Source organism: Haliaeetus albicilla, chromosome 2, assembly GCF_947461875.1.
Source record: "Haliaeetus albicilla chromosome 2, bHalAlb1.1, whole genome shotgun sequence".
Lineage (NCBI taxonomy): Eukaryota > Metazoa > Chordata > Aves > Accipitriformes > Accipitridae > Haliaeetus > Haliaeetus albicilla.
Window position 1 is genome coordinate 21,300,739 of NC_091484.1, and position 16,798 is coordinate 21,317,536.

Here is a 16,798-nt window from a genome sequence, read left to right on the forward strand (position 1 = left end):
TGATAGAATGCTTTTTTTAAAGCCATTTAGGCAAGTTGGAAAATATCAAAACCTGGCACATATGTACGTATATAAAAAAAAAAAAACCTTGCCACGCCTGTGAAACATTTAATGGGGTTTCCTCTTTTAAAAGTGTTGATGCATATAGGTCTCAAAGATTTAAAGAAACCGATCGTCCTTCAATAAAGCAAATCATTGTTCGCAAAGAAGATGTTACTTCTAAACTAGAAATGAAAAAGAATGGCCCATCTGATCAAGTCAATATAAAAAAGAAAATGCAGGTATCTAATACACTTCTTTAAAATTCTTTTTCTAATTTACTATTTCCTCACTTAATTTCCCCTGTGAATGTCCAGGACATTGACGTACTGCTTAGAACTGCAAAATTAGGTTGTTAGCATAAATATCTAATAATAGGGAATGATACTGCATAATTTGAACAGCTAATGCATCTCTTAGAAGGATCATGCTATGGAGTAAGTCTGGAGAGAACAAGCCATTGTTTTGAGATGGGGATGGGGAATCTATATCTTATTACTGCCTTTGAATTAGGCAGGATTCATAACTAGATACTTTCAGTAGGCAATATTCTGATCTTTACTGGTGCCTTGTTCATCTACATTGCTGAATTTCTGGTTAACTGCTCCTTCCCCTGGTGAAGGGAAGACTAGACTGGATATGGAGTGTACAAGCGTTGAAGTTATTGACTCCCCACCATATTTAAATCACCTCTGAGGTCAAAACATGTTGTGCTGCAATATTCTTTTGCAGAAGTAACTGTAAACTGCAAGATTTTTGTAGTTTACTATCTAAATGGTCTGATTTTTCTGAAGGATAGCCCCAAAAATGCTAATCTCAAGACATTTCCATGTTTGAATATAATACTAAATCTCTCTCTTCTTGCTAATTATTTTTACTACTGGTTTACTCTAGGAGCTGAATAATGAGATCAATATGCAGCAGACAGTGATTCATCAAGCCAGTCAAGCTCTGAACTGCTGTTTTGATGAGGAACATGGAAAAGGGTCACAAGAAGAAGCAGAGGCAGAGAGACTTCTTCTCCTTGCAAGTAGGTTTTTAGACACAAGTTCAATTCTTTGTTGTGAACACTTTGGGAAGAATTGATGAATTCTGGCAATGATTTATTATGCTACCTTATAGCCACTTATTTATAGTTCTTCACCTGGAAAACGGGAGAGGACAATATCTGTTCTGTCTCAGCTTCTTCTATAGGCAAGAGGACATTTTTGGTATCTTTATTGCCCCTAATACTCCTCCTATTCTGGAAGATGATTAACATTTCTGCTGAATTTTACATACTTATGGCAAAAAAATATATAAATTGTTCAGGACTACTTGTTCCTCTATTACAACTATAACAAATTGATTTCTCTATGCAGCTGAGAAGAGAACTGCTTTATTGGAAGAACTGAATAAACTGAAGAGTGAGGGACCTCATAGTAAAAGAAATAAAGCTGCTTCTACATCTACTGAATTTGCTCCATCCAGGGGATCTGTTTCCATTTCAGAAATGCGTCTACCTTTAAAAGCAGACTTTGTGTGTGGTACGGTTCAAAAGCCAGGTAAAACTAGCCACTGAAAGCTTTATGCCTTCCCTCATCCTCCCTACGTATATTTCTGGTTCATTCTCGGTTTTTTGTCTTCTGTGTTGGTGTTTCTCAGAACTCTGGGAGCAATGAAAATTTAGCAATTACATTGAATTGATCTGCTTTTTGGCTAAGTTTTCAAAATTTTCCACAGTTGTTTTAGTTGCATCCTTTTCCGGCTTGTGAGGTTCAAGAAACTTATCAAGACTTTCCCAGCCAGTCTTAAGATCTTTGTGGTCCTCTGTAACCTGTTGGGGAGGAAGTAGAATTTTGTATCTCAGGTTGTCTTCTTTCTTGCTCCCTTGGAATTTTTTTGATGGATGCAAGTCTAGCACTAAATATCACTAAATAAATTCTGACCTCTGTGGTGTTGTGAAATGCTCATTAAGGCTTAATTTTTTACAGTCCTTCTGTTAACAGCCCAAAATACTTAACTTACAAAGACTAGTCTTCCATTATCTTGTCATGTTTAAGTCATTAAAGCATTAAAATGTGGATTTGTTTCTTCTTTTGTTCCGGAAGAATATCTGGCAATATCTCTCTGTAGGTCTAGAGACTTATCCTGGAACATAGTAAGTTTCTGTCAGGGGGTTGTTTAAAGAATCTGCAAGCCTACCTGTGCTATTTTATATAATGCTACAGAACATGATTGTAGCTAGACAGGTTCCTACTTCTTGCCTCACTAAAGCTTGAGGACAAAAGTCATTGGACAAACTATTGTTTAATATTGGTTGCAAAACCTTCTACTAACGAACTCACGTCTGTCTTGTTTTCTTGTTTAACTGTCCTATGAAATGTAAAGTGTGTTTTTTATATATTCAAATATATATTCAAAATAAATTCAAATTCAAGTCTTAAAACCAGCCTAACAATATAAATATAAATATCTGATCTAATTTATACCCCACCCCACTCCTGACATGTTACAGTTCTTGTTGCATAAGAGAATTCATCTCTGTTTATAGGAAAGCCTCCCTAATGGTTACAAAAATATAAGTTTCATTTCTATCAGTAATTCTCAAAACCAAATTGTCTAAACAAACAGCTATGAACTATTTGTCATCAAAACTTTATTCTGGAAGTGCAGCATTTGCTATACATTGTGCACCAGAAGCTCTATTAAGTACTTTCATCTCTGAAGAGAACATCAAATATAAAGAGTACAAATTAATGCTTACTGCAGTCTTCAACAGTTGTTCTGAAAGTTGTGACTTGTCCTATACAACAGAGCATTCAAACTGTTTTGGCTTGTTTGTTTTTTGTCTGTTGGGTTTTTTTTTTTAATGCAGTATTACATTATGCAATGCTTTCTTGCTTTACTGCTCAACAATTTGGTGCACAAATCCCAAATTATCTCCTGACACTATTGAGATGTGTGCTTGTGGTAATCTTTCTTTTTTTTTTCCCCTTATGTGAAAAGTTAGGGAAATGAGTTGTCTGGATAACCAGTTCCTTCATAGGACTGAAAAAAGCATGAGAACGGGCAGTAGTGAAAGCTGCTGTCTAGTTAAGCTGGCAGGCCTAGAAAGTAACAACAGAGTATAATGTACTAAGATTAACTGATGAATCTGACAAAGTTCTTCCTCTCCCCTCTCATGTACTGGGTAGTATAGGTCTGGCCTGAGATGCCCAGGCAGCAATGCAGTTGTGAATCCTGTGGAGACAGTAGGAATAATAAATTGTTTTTAGAGTAAGTTGATAAGCAAATTTTGACTGTAACCAAGCGTTCAAGTGGGGTGAAACAGAGATGTGTTTAATGGCAATGCGGTACTTGAGGGTTTTTAGATACTTGGACACCTCTTGCTAACAAACCCATCTGATATGTATTTACAGAAGCAGCAAATTACTACTATGTAATAATACTGAGATCTGGAGCAGAAAACATGGTTGCAACTCCATTAGCAAGTACTGCCAGCTCCCTGAATGGAGACGCTCTTACTTTTACTACGACATTTATTATGTAAGTATAAAGAAACTGTTTCGGAACCAGTTTCAACTCCGATAGTGGAGCATGCATAAAAAGGTTTAAAATCTTCTTATAAGGATGGCATATTCTGCAAACAAATATGGTGAGATCTTGTGGTATCGGTATTTCCTGCTTCAAGAAATAGCTGGAATACACTTCTCTCAAAAGAGTGGTCTAGACTTATTCTACCATCCATCAGCTAATTTGTCTCTTGCTTTTTCTACTTTTGTTCTCTCCTGGAACACCTGCAATGACAGATGGATTGCTCTGCCTGAGATTATGTGTTTTTTCTCTTTTGCAGCAACTAACGTTTTATATAGCTATTTGGTTTTGGTATCTGGAAAAAAATAGTACTCTTAAAACTAAAACTTCAACTCTCATATATTAGCTAAAAAGGTCTTGCAAGTTCAAATGGATGGTTGTTAGTAAAAGTCTTCCAAAATAAATAAGCAAACTCCCTTTTTAAAGTCCAAGCCAACTGGAATTTTCGCTTAAAGCTCTTTACTCAACCCAGTCTCTGTTTCTAGAAACGTGTGCCAGGAGTGGACTGAAGGGTGCAATCTGAGAAATGGTAGATGTATTCAATCTGAGAAATTGCAGATGCATTCTATCTGCCCCTGTTCTCTCTCCCCTTTTGTTCTTTGAGTTCTTGCTTTTGCTTCTCAAAGGCATCTTGAAATAGTAATACATTCAAGTCTTAAAACCAGCAATGCTGCTTGCACTGAAGAGTACTATTGTAGAAGTGAATGGATCTCGAACAGCCATATTGGGTTGCAGGAACAAACTGTGACTTACTAATAAGAGATTAGCCATTAGTCAGCACTATGACTAAGCTTCTCTTCCGTACAACCTAGCTGCTCACTTGGACTGTTTTAAGGAGCGAAGAAGTAAAGAGTAACTTTAAAAAAACAAACACCCCCAACAACCTTTTTTGTTTCAGTCTGTGTTTAACTTATTTTTTCCCCTCTCTTCTTTTTTAGGCATGATGTGTCAAATGACTTCGAAATAAATATAGAAGTTTACAGTTTGGTATGTACTGGTTCCTGTCAAGAGGATGTGTAAGGGATAAGAATGTGTTGTACTTTCTTAATACCTTCTTGCCTTACAGGTGCAGAGAAAAGAAGTTACAAGCACTGATAAAAGGAAAAAGGCAAATAAATCTAAGGTAAATGAAACATGAAAATCAGTATGTTGTATTTCAACAGAAGGTACACTAGGAAAACTGCAGTGTTCAGGGAGAACTGACTAATAGTCTTAGAAAATCTGTTGCTTGCTTTTACTCTTCTTGTTCTTTCTTGGAACATCTGCAATGACAGATGGGTTATGGAGTCCTGCAGTTATTAGTAGATTGGACCTGCAGCACTTGGTTAAGTCTGAAATATATTGGAGAGGAAGGAGAAGTCATCTTACTAGTTCTGCCAAATGCTGTGCTTTGCAAACTTTCATTTATTAGGTGTGGTGCCTCTAATAGTGATTTAGTGCCCTTATTCTCCACTTTATTTACACTACACCAGTCAATATGCCCTATCCTGCAGTTTGATTTGTCTTAAAGGCTCTATTGGTCAACTGCAACACTTTTCTTTCTTCCCAGTGTTAAGTAAAAGCACTAGATGCTTATTTTTTAAAGAAAATGTTTTAACTCCTTGAACATAAACATTTCAGCTCGGATAGGGTGTACATTTCAAGTGTTTGTGCTTTATTAAGGCTTTGTGACCCCAGACAGGCCAGTAGCTTTCAGGAGGTGGTTAGAGGTTTTTTTGGGGTTGTGTTTTTAGTTGGGGTTTTTTTTCCGTCTTGTCATTCTAATAGCTGGGCACACAGCGTATTAATGATTTTTAGGCTTGATTTCTTCCTTGTCAAGATATCTGTCACTTAATAAAAACAAGAAACTTGAGTGTCTTTCAAAACAGTTGGAATGAGTACTAAAATCCTGTCTCTGCAAACAGAAATAGGAACTTTCTTTAATATTTACTTACATTTGGCACAGTGAAAACATGCTTCCATCTATCCCCCAATAAAACCAGTTTGAAGTCTGGGGTTTCTTTCTCTCCTGTGCTGTAGTTTAGAGGAATCTTTATTTAAAACTGAATGTTTTTGTGGCACTGTAGGTAAGTTGTTGATGTGGGATTATCGGTTTGCTGATGACATCCTGTATATGCTTTTTGACAAGCTTCTCATACTTGTCTTTCAACTTCAAGAATAGATGAGTACATAATTCCAGTTCATGTTTAATATACAGTCTCACTTAAACTTCGAGATTTTTCCACTTCAAAATATAGATAATGTACAACAGTAGCACATTGAACATCTCTGTACTTGTATTGTTAACTCTTATCTTTAATAAGCAAATGTAACTTTGAAGCCCTGTTACATGAAGGAAAACAGTCTACTAAGTTTAGCTTTTTTAAACACATGCTGTCCATCCCAAGCTAATGTATACTTAAACTTTTTTGCAGTAAATATTTCTTTAATACGTAGTATTCCTTCCACTGAAATACATCCCATCAAAAAACAAGACTTACTCATTACAAGAACTAGTATCCATTCAAAATTTATTTAGATAAGCCTTCAGTAGTTTCACTGTCTAATTTTCACGCTGACATGGACAAATTCAGTAGCAACTGCATTTATCTTCTTATATTCTTTTGTAGGTTATCACTCCAAAGAGATTATTAACATCTATTACCTCTGTAAGTATGAATGTAATGTTGTAGTAAGATCTGGTTATGACTACTTTCAAAGTCTATGTTCTCACACTGAATAAGGCTGTGCCTATAGTAGGCTCTTTGTGTTCTGTAGTTGAAACTATAAACTGTCTAGCTTTCTGCCAAACTCTTCAGCCATCAGCTCAAGAAATAGGTAACAGCTCTAAATATGTAATGCTGGCAATGTATATGCAGTTACTACACATTTATTCAGACTTTCTTTTCAAGTTGTTTTTATTTGTTTTTAAAGTACTTCAGATCTAGTTTCTTTCTAACCTAGCTTAGTATTCTGTAGAAATTGTCAGAAATTACTTTTCCACTAAGCTTTTATTTCTCTCTCTCTTTCTAGAAAAGCACCCTTCTTACTCCAGGTAAGTGAAATCTAAACATCTTATGCCAAGATGAATAATCTACACTTGCTGTCTAAGGCAGTGTATCAATAAATAATACTTGTAACAGATGATAATTTGGGAGTAATAAACACAGAATTATGTCAGTTTGCCAGCCCAGAAACTGGCCCTGTGTTTATTTCTGAGTTACCATTATGTTTAATGGAAGATCTCTTCACAAAATCAAAGTCAGTATCTCGTAAAAGATGCCTGTGGCTTACATCCTTTTCCTGAACAGGTGAACTCAAACAAATCTTAAGATTTTTAAACTGGAGTCTGATGTCAACAAAGTAATACAGAGCAAACTTGAAAATACGAACAGATTCTGCAGTATTGCTTGTGTGTGCTGTTTTTATATTTCTGGCTCTTGGGGGAGAAGAACAGTATCTCCGAGTGTTTTTCTAGCTACATAAAAATGTGTTATACGCTTGTCTGACTACAGTATAAGATACTTGACCTAGCTTTAGTACAAATTGCAGCAATAAGGAGCTCATGAACTAACTCTGGAATGTCTACCATGCTGCTGCAACTAGTCAGATTCCTGTGCCTGAGCTGTAGCACTTGTTTCTATTGATAATAAGTGCAAAGAGGAATATAGGCGTGCAAATTCTGGAAGACTGCAGCATGTCACTTGGACAGGTTAAGAGATTTGAAAGTCATGTTCCTACTGCAGGGCATGTGTACTTTGTAGTGTGCCCTAGAGTGCTCTCTGTCCCCCTGAGACTTCTTAAAATGCTTTGTCTTCTTTGTGAATATTTCAAAACTTCTTTCTGAAAGAAAAGAGCTATTGAGGAGGAATGGTATGCATCAACATACTGTCTGAATGTGCTGCTGGGCTGCACTGCAAAGAGTACTTCTCCTGGAGTACTGAGTAGGGCATGCACACAGTAGTACAAATAAAGCCTTTTGCGTGTTGTGTTATGACTTGACTTTAATTTCTTTCTCCACAGCCATGGCCAGTCCAGGTGGCCCTAATGCTGTACGCACTACTAATTTCATCCTTGTTGGATCCCACAAGCTATCGCTGTCTTCTGTAGGGAATGCCAAATTTGCGTTGGACAAGGTAATGGAAATTATTGGTTACTAATCCAAAGGTAATTGCATACTACTAAAGAAAAGAATATGAGTCTGGGTTTACTGTTTTCAGGAGAAATTACCATCCTAGAACTGAAACATACAGGTTTATATATATAACGTTATTTATATATATGTTAAAAGAATTTATGTATAGTTGTTACTCATATTTAATTTCGTATGTCTAAATGTAATTTGAGATACAACAAAAAAAACTTATGTCAGATGTTCTTTTCTGTAGCTCAATGTAAGGTATACTTATGCAAAGATAATGGAGGCATTTGGTTACTGATTTGCTTTCACTCAAAAAAATATTGATGTATGCACTTGGCATCTCTGTACGTGGTCTTCATATTGTTTGTTGCTTTTACAGTCTTGCAGTTATCACTAAATAAGACACTAAGCAAGTTTTAATGATAATGAAGTATTTGAAATTTTCTGCATTTAATTGACTTAAAAATTGCTGTTTGAATATACTTAGGAGTATGAGTTTCTTTTCATATCCCAATTAAATTTGTAGAAGCAAACCATCTTAATATTTTTTTGAAAGAGAGCTATTATTGAGTTTTATACCATTAGTTCCTTGTCTAAACAGAATATGTTTATTGGCTCTTACCTTTAGAAGTTAAAAAATACATTCTTACATTCATTGCAGTCTCTAACCTTGTAATATCTTATATCTAAAACCTGTTTTAATAGGTGTTTATGCCAGCAGCTACCCTAAACTAACTTAAATTAATTCAAAAGTTACTACATCTTATGGTAGTACTAAATTACAGCTTTATCTATCCAAACAGCAGCATAAGAATGAATTTTCTTCTTGGCTAATTAAGTCTTATTGTGATGATAGTAGTATTGCAATCATAGATTCTGAGAGATGAAGTCACAAGAATTGGTTGTTTGCGCATAAGATTAGAACGAAATATCACAATAATCCCAACTTGCTTTTTAGATGTTTTACTTTTTGCAGATAGAAGCAGATTCCTTTACTGAAACAGTTCTTAGAGCTTAACAGTTGAATTACACTGCTGTTACTGATTGTGTGACCTTCAGAAGTACCAAATTTGGTTCTTCAGCATAAGTGTTCCTCTTAACCAGAACTACATGTAGAAATCTTACTTTGTGTATGGCTTGGTTATTGGAAACCCCTTGCTCTTAGAATTATGGGAATCGGCTTTCACATTATATTCAGCAATTTGGGTTTGAACTTTTTTAGTTTACTCTTTAGGATAGGACAGTGGACTGGACTAGTAAGTTGTAGCACAAGCACAAGGTTCAAATAGAATTCTAGGGAAACCATCACTTGGTTATTTTCTTCCAGGTGCAAATTTTGACAGTTATGAATAAGAATTCCCCTTTTTCTCAGATAATTTAACAAAAAAATTATCACCTCTGTGAAGCTTCAGTTTTGACTTGGCCTGTGGCTGTACCAGACAGCTGCTTTTTAACTTGCTCCATGCATTTGTAATACAGAACAAACTGCTTCCAGAGTAGGGTTTTTGAGTTTCATTCCTCCCTTTTATACTGTTAAAATTCAGGGTAGAAAGGACCAAAATGTATTCGTGTATAACTGTGTCTTTTTTTTTTATAAACCTTAACTTTACATTAATTGCATAGAGCATGTTTCTTTTTTCCCTAGATAAATTTTGAAGGGGAGGAAAAAGAACTGTTGGGCTATATGTTCCCAGACAAGGTTGCTATGATGCTTTAGTTTGCAACTTCAATTAGGAAGCTGCTTCCTAGTGCATGTTGCTCATGTCCGTCTGGCCTTTTTGCAGTATTTATTTTTTTTAATTCTTCTAGCAAAATGCTTACAAAGACTTACTAACTAAACATAACATGTTAGGAGCCATTAAGACTTGCAGAATTCTACTCCTTGTCTTTTACTTATAAGAAGCATGCTGCTGGAACTCAAAGTTACTTAGGCCACCTAGGGTTTTTTCTTAACTAGCAGGTGTCTCTTCCTAGATCACTACAGAAGGGTTTTTCTTCAAAACAAATCAATGTGTCTCTTAGACTGCTAATCAGGAGATCTGAGCCAACTTCTTGATGAACTGCACAGAACATAGAATCAGCTACTCTGCTGATAGAAGACCAGAGAAAAATGACTGGCAGCCTAACTATTGGTTTAACTGAACTTGTTGCCACTGAAGAAAATTAAAATCACTCGGGAACTACATATCTTGTTTCTTATTCTATTGAGACCTTGTTCTGTCAAGACCTATCAAGACCTTTGTTTTTTAAGCGGAAAGCAATCATAGAGAACTAAAGTTTTGAAAGTACTAAACATATCAAAATGTGAAGTTCTTATTTGTACACATGTGCAGGTAAAATATTTTACTTGGTGTATACATTTTTGGGTTGGGGAATTATGTAAATTGATAATTGGTCTTTAATCTCTGAAAGTAGTTTTTAGTTAACTATTAACTCAGATCCCTCAGAAGAAAGTGTTTTAGATAACTTTGTATGTTTTCTCTCAAAATTAAGCAAAATTATCATCTTCTATTTGTAATCAAAAGTCTCCTAAGAAACCGATTTTTTGCAAATTCTTTAGAGTTATTTTGAGTATCTTTACAGATAGTCTTCTACAACAGTAAGCCAACTTCTTATGGTAGATATCTGAATGACTGCATCAGAATGCAAGTTAGCCTAGTTATGGGCTTCAGTGTTCATCTAGCTGGATGTTCAACAAATTGCTTTCTTTCTACCACCTCTACCCCACTTGCCTTTGAAGGGGATATATTGTTGTAGTATTTTCTCATTATGTGTACAGGAGGGTGTTCTGAGACCTGCTTTATTTAGTAATTAGTAATGGTGTTGTAGGCTCTGCATAACTGATATGTTCCATTTGTTATACAGCCTTTTTGCTTTATTGTCACACAGCTCTTCATTGGTACACTTCATAATCCACAAAATAGATTCTTCTCTCCTGACATAAATTAGAAAGTGTCCTGGTTTCAGCTGGGATAGAGTTAATTGTCTTCCTTAGTAGCTGGTATGGGGCTATGTTTTGAGTTCAGTATGCAAAGAATGTTGATAACACTGATGTTTTCTGTTGTTGCTAAGTAGTGTTTAGTCTTAAATCAAGATTTTTCAGCTTCTTGTGCCCAGCCAGTGAGAAAGCTGGAGGGGCACAAGGAGTTGGCACAGGACACAGCCAGGGCAGCTGACCCAAACTGGCTAATGGGTTATTCCATGCCATGGGACGTCCCATTTAGTATAGGAACTGGGAAGTGGGGGTGGGGGATTGCCGCTGGGGGACTAGCTGGGTGTCGATCGGCGGGTGGTGAGCAATTGCACTGCGCATCATTTGTACATTCCAGTCCTTTTATTATTGCTGTTGTCCTTTTGTTAGTGTTATCATTACCTTTATTAGTTTCTTCTTTTCTGTTCTATTAAACCGTTCTTATCTCAACCCACGAGTTTTACTTCTTTTCCCAATTTTCTCCCCCATCCCACTGGGTGGGGGAATCAGGGGATGTGAGTGAGCGGCTGCTTGGTGCTTAGTTGCTGGCTGGGGTTAAACCACAACAGAAAGGAATGCAAAACCCACAAACCTGAAGTGGGGAATTGGCTAAACTTCCTTGAAGCCCTCATTGAGAAATGGATTTTACTGTGATTTGGTACAATAGAAGCTAATGTTCCCTGATGTAGCATGTAGGGTTATAGTTGTCTTTGCTGATAAAAATCCAGGACTGATGCAACTTATTTCTATTATGTGGAAACATTGGACTATTTTTGCTTCTCAAATGGTCATGCAGACTCCTGCCTGGTGCTTACAATTTTGCTGTACTGTAGGGCCAAATACATGAGCAAGCCATGCATGCTGTCTTAGTTGAGTATATCTACCATGTAAAAATTATTTATCACCTGCTTGTGCACATGTGTATCGTGTCTGGGAGGAACCTGCAGCATGCCTACAATTCAAAGGCGATTGAATTAATTTCTAACCATAACATCTATTTCAGTGTTCTGCAGGCTTCACTGAGGCCTACAGATGTACACTTTTAACTACTTGGGGTTATTCTTGTTCATCTTAACTACTAGCAAAATTTAATTCCATTTGATTGACATTGATTCCATGGCTTTAAAAGCTACTTCATTGTTGTGTACATATGCCTATTCCCTGGCAAATGGTTCTGTCTTTGTATTTGAGCAGCAACTTCAACCTTTCTGTTTTTTCTATTAAGACAAAGCAGCAATGTTTCTGATTCTTTTTTTCAAGATTCTTACAGTATTGCTTATTCAGATTAAACAACAAAATATGGTATGTAGAATGCCCTGCAGATCATTGTTTGCTTGTTGAATTAGCAATTTGTCTCTTAGCTTCCCTGTGGAAAAGAAGAAGGGATGTGATTTCTTGACAGTAGTGGTGGGAGCACTCAGTGTAATGGGGTGCTATGTGTGGAGGGATTGGGGGAAGTACAAGGCAGTCCTTGTTGCATGCTCCTCCTCAAAACTCTTGAATATCAAATAACCATTTAACCAATCTGTGGTACAGTAATTAAGCTGCCCTTTGGTTGGTTGGTTGGTTGGGTTTTTTGTTTTAGTGGTAGAAGATAGGGCTTGGAACCTCTTGTGTTAGAAATGACTTAACACACATCAATACCTTGAGTGCCAGTTGAGAAGAACTGCTTTCATTACCTTTTCCCCTTCTAGGTTTTCTTATACAAATACTTATCTGAGTAGGCACTACTACATCAGTATCTGCCAGAAATGCTTACAGCATCCAAGTGCTAATCCTGTTTAAGCCCACTTTGATATTTTCCACACAGCTTAATGTCAAACTGAGGCAGAAGCTTGCAGGGTGTGGACTGGTGCCTTGTGTTGTTTTTAACCACGCTTGGAGTGCCTGTTTTTCTAAATAGAAGCATCTTTGTGCATATGTCCTGAGCAAACTAATAAGCAAATAAATCTTGAAAAGCTTCTAAATGAACTTGAAACAAAGTGGTTATTACTGTCTTGCTTGAGACTGACTGCTTCTTTCTGGCTGAAAAATCTAAGAACAAGACAGCGCTAACATCCTGGTGCAGGTGGCTTGCTTGAACTGGTAGAGTTGAGACATGTCAAAATTAAATGACTTAATGTTTTACTTTTTGCAGGTTCCTGTTTTGTCTCCTTTGGAAGGTCATATATATCTAAAGTTAAAATGCCAAGTGGACTCCTCTGTGGAGGAGAAAGGGTTCTTGGTAAGGTATTCACTTCAAATTCCTCCTGTGGAAATTACAGGTCCTATTAAATGTAGTCACTTTTTAATTTCACATGTGTATTTGTAGTGATTGTGAAGCTTAAAACTGGCTTTTTTTTTCTCTGAGCCAGACCTCAAAAATTTCCTAGTTTATCTTTTAAACATGCTTATATTAAAGCTACTTTTCAGGATTTTATATATCTTTTTCTTCTAAACGCTGTTCACTTGTTATTCTGAGCTTCAGTTAACCTTGCTATAATCTGTGATGTGAGATGAGATTCTAATTTCCCTGCCAGAAACTTTTATAGGTCATCTTGGATTTTTTTTTTGTCTAGTAAAAACAAATTCTCCCTAGCAAAATACTTTTTTTTTTTTTTTTCTTCCCCCACTGTGTTCACAGACTTTGGCTTACAAGGAAGTGACAGTATTTCTTGAGAAACACCTTGAGCAGTTCTCTCTCTAAAACTGGACTTAGAAAATGCAGATGGTACTTGGGCCTAATAGGTGGAGCTGTTGAGATAATGTACAGCAGATGGCAGTAAATGTGCTAGGAAAATATTTGAGCAAAACACTAACATTTGCTGTTATTTTGGTGTTTTCAGAAATCGGAATCTCTTTAGATTCTTTTCAAGCAGTTTTGTCTCCTTTCCCTTTAATAGAAGTTGAACAGATTTCATTAGGTGCAAACATTTCACATGCTTATGGTATTTGCTATCCTGTGCTTTTGTGTACTAATTTAAGAAAGTCCTTGTTTACCTCTAATATACAGTATGTAAAACCTACAGAATGGTGTACATGCATATTAAGTTTTTTCAGAGTAAGGGTTTAGAAACTCCCTGCACCATTAAAAATTATAATCTGAACTGTGAAGAGTGAAAAACACAACATACAAAAATTAATTGGAAAAAAGTTCTGTACAAGTTCAAGGGATCAGGAATAGAAGTTGGACACTAAACTTGCCATTTCAGTGCTAAGGAAATGGGGCTTAAAACTGGCATAATCCTGCATCCAGTAAAATAACTGCTAACACAAACATTTAAAAATCAATTTCTTTTAAACTGACTGGACTCCTGAGTGTGGCCTGTAGAATACCCAAACATTTTGTAAACATGAATTATAAGCCAAAGATTACTTAAATACCTAATAATAATAAATTAGGTTATAGTAATACATGTTCTGTGAACCATTTATCCTGTATCTGCTATAAGTAACCTTTCATTATCTTAAAATAATGGGAATGCTTACCACTGTCAATATGAAAATTTGGTAGTTTGAAATAGCAGTGATAGGTGCATTTTGAGCAAAAGGCTGCAAACTTGAGAATGATGGTGTAAGCCCACTTTCTATGCTATCTGGAAAATAAATATACTGTACCAATAGAAGACTTCCCCAGTATACATTTTTCCTTCTCTGTGTTTACTCCTATGAAGGGTTGTACTTGCCGAACCATTCTGGTAGAAAAATAGTTTAGTACAGACCAAGTTCAAGATATAATGTTACCCCATTTTTAATTTTTTTATTTTTTTTTAAGACTATGTTTGAAGATGTTAGTGGATTTGGAGCATGGCACAGGCGCTGGTGTGTGCTGTCTGGAAATTGTATATCTTACTGGACATACCCAGATGATGAAAAACGAAAGGTAATGCTGTTTTAAAAAGCTCAAGTCTAAAGTTCTGTAGTACCCTACACAACTGGTGTTCATTTTTAATGATAGTAACATTTAGGCTTAAAACAGGTAAATATATTGAAAGCATGAGAATCAAGGTCATAAAGTTTCCTTGGGGAATGGAGGGGACTTGTCTTCATAAATCTGGCTTAAATCAGGGCAAACTTAGAAAATGAGCACTTCATCTAGTGGGAAAGGGGAAAAGTGGAGAAAGATCCATATTTAATTTCTCCTTTAGTCTTAAGGCTTTCCGTTGCACTTGTCATATGACTATTTAATTGAAATTCATCGGACTTGTACAGCTTAATAAGCAGACTGTATCTAGTTGCCTTAAGTTTTAGACAAAATAATAACTAACTTAATATGGTAAAGAATTGGAGTGGGCAACCCTTCTATATTGCAGAAGCATAGCTGTGATTATGAACTATCTTATTTGTGGTGATCGTTTTCTTGCAGCTCCACATTATAGCTGAAACTGGTGCTTTTTAAATGGTTTTCATGGAAACCTAAGTTATTGTCTGCTAATGAGACAAATCAGAGGTTCATCTGTCACTGAGGTGAACCTTCTTGTTTCCTTAGCCTGTTTTTGCAGTGTGTACTGACATATTTCCAGGCCCTTTTAAAGACTGCTTTCAGGAGGGTTTTTCTGACTGACTTAAGCAATTTACCATTAAACTCTTGCTTGTTTGTTGGCAGAACACTTTCTTTCCCAAACTCTGTGGCAAACTCTGGTCCTTTTGGGTCTTCTATGCCAATCCAGATGCCTGAGTTTAGTTTCTTCCCTGCTAACAGAGGAAGACCATATGCTGATAGTTGACGTTGCCAAAATATATCAATGTATTTTCTTTCCCTGCCAGGAGAGAGGGAAAAAATCTCTGCCTACTGGAATAGAAGATAGGCAAAAAATTTGAGTTAAGCAAGAAAAAGGTTCCTATTCTACTTTTGTCTGCAAGAAAGCAGCTTTGGTTTGTTTTCCAGATTCTGTTCTTGAAAATCTTCTAGGCTTGTAAGGATCACCTATATTCTTTTGATATACTATATCTACAGCAGTATTAAATTCTGTCCTTATTAAATTCCTCCACTTACCCCTACTATATCTGTTCTATCATGCAGAGATAGATGTAGCTCAGCATTGTCAGTATTGGGCAATGATTGTACATGGCTGTACATGTATCACCAACATGCAGCCTGTTTCTTAATGTTCTTTGGAATAGAACTATCCTTCTTTTTCTTGTAACTCAGGTTATTTTAACTATCTATGGAATAGTATAATGAACATGCCCAATAAATAGCAAACTCTTCTCCAAGCCAAGAGCAGTTTGTGATGTTTCCCTGATGAGATATTCTGTAGGTGTGAATAATCAGAGCCAAGGTCTGTAACTAACTTTAGGCATAGAGTTAAGCCTCTGTCTACAGTCAGCAGAAAGAGGTAACTGCCTTGAATTTGAAATGCTTTTTGAAGGGGTCTAGCTATTGACTACAGAGGGAGCTAAAGCTGCTGGACTTGCCACTTAGGTGCCTTAGTTGTATGTTTGAAGATGAATCCATATGCTTATAGGCTTTGACAAGAATGATGCAAGCATCCCTAAAGTGCTTGTTTTCTGTAGGCTTTGACAGGGTTTACACTACCAGTTTGGATTTTATTATGAAGTTCTCCTGAATTTGAGAGTTAAAGCTTTTTATTTTTTTTTACGGAATAAAGAAAAGGGAGGCTATATCTTTCTAGAGCCTAAGCTTTTGGTAAGGGATGGATTTGTTAGCTGTATTGTATGTGACTCAGGTGGGCGTGTTCTGTTGTCTATACTGTCTTGCTTCAGCTATCACTTGCAAATGCAAGAAGTGGAATCCCTCTTTTGAAATGGAGTAATTGATTTGGAGGGGGTGTCACTCAATATGGCAAAAATTGTCAAAGCATATGTTGTTCAGGATTACTCTTGATTGCAGTGTTCTTGACTGATGAACTAACTTCACTTTCAGCATCCTTTGGGCCGGATAAACTTGGCTAACTGCACTAATCATCAGATCGAACCTGCCAACAGGGAGTTCTGTGCCCGTCCCAACACTTTTGAACTAATAACTGTCCGACCTCAGAGGGAGGATGACAGAGAGACTCTTGTCAGCCAATGCAGAGACACACTTTGTGTTACAAAGTGAGTGGATAAAATCACGAAGGTTGTGGGATGTGTGGGAGGGGTGTTTTGCC

At 36.5% G+C, this 16,798-nt stretch overlaps 1 protein-coding gene across 2 annotated transcripts in view; it reads left to right on the plus strand.

The window, feature by feature from the left end:
- ANLN (anillin, actin binding protein) overlaps window positions 1-16,798 on the plus strand; it is a 33,311-nt gene that overhangs the window by 12,686 nt on the left and 3,827 nt on the right. The window contains exons 12-24 of one of the 2 annotated variants that reach the window (XM_069809421.1): window positions 134-281; window positions 934-1,069; window positions 1,401-1,583; window positions 3,441-3,567; window positions 4,554-4,602; window positions 4,682-4,738; window positions 6,225-6,263; window positions 6,628-6,649; window positions 7,618-7,730; window positions 9,381-9,434; window positions 12,844-12,930; window positions 14,461-14,568; window positions 16,573-16,745. In XM_069809421.1, the coding sequence (XP_069665522.1) occupies window positions 134-281; window positions 934-1,069; window positions 1,401-1,583; window positions 3,441-3,567; window positions 4,554-4,602; window positions 4,682-4,738; window positions 6,225-6,263; window positions 6,628-6,649; window positions 7,618-7,730; window positions 9,381-9,434; window positions 12,844-12,930; window positions 14,461-14,568; window positions 16,573-16,745 (1,296 nt within the window). The remainder of the gene's footprint in view (window positions 1-133; window positions 282-933; window positions 1,070-1,400; window positions 1,584-3,440; window positions 3,568-4,553; window positions 4,603-4,681; window positions 4,739-6,224; window positions 6,264-6,627; window positions 6,650-7,617; window positions 7,731-9,380; window positions 9,435-12,843; window positions 12,931-14,460; window positions 14,569-16,572; window positions 16,746-16,798) is intronic. The other variant, XM_069809429.1, reaches the window with a different exon arrangement.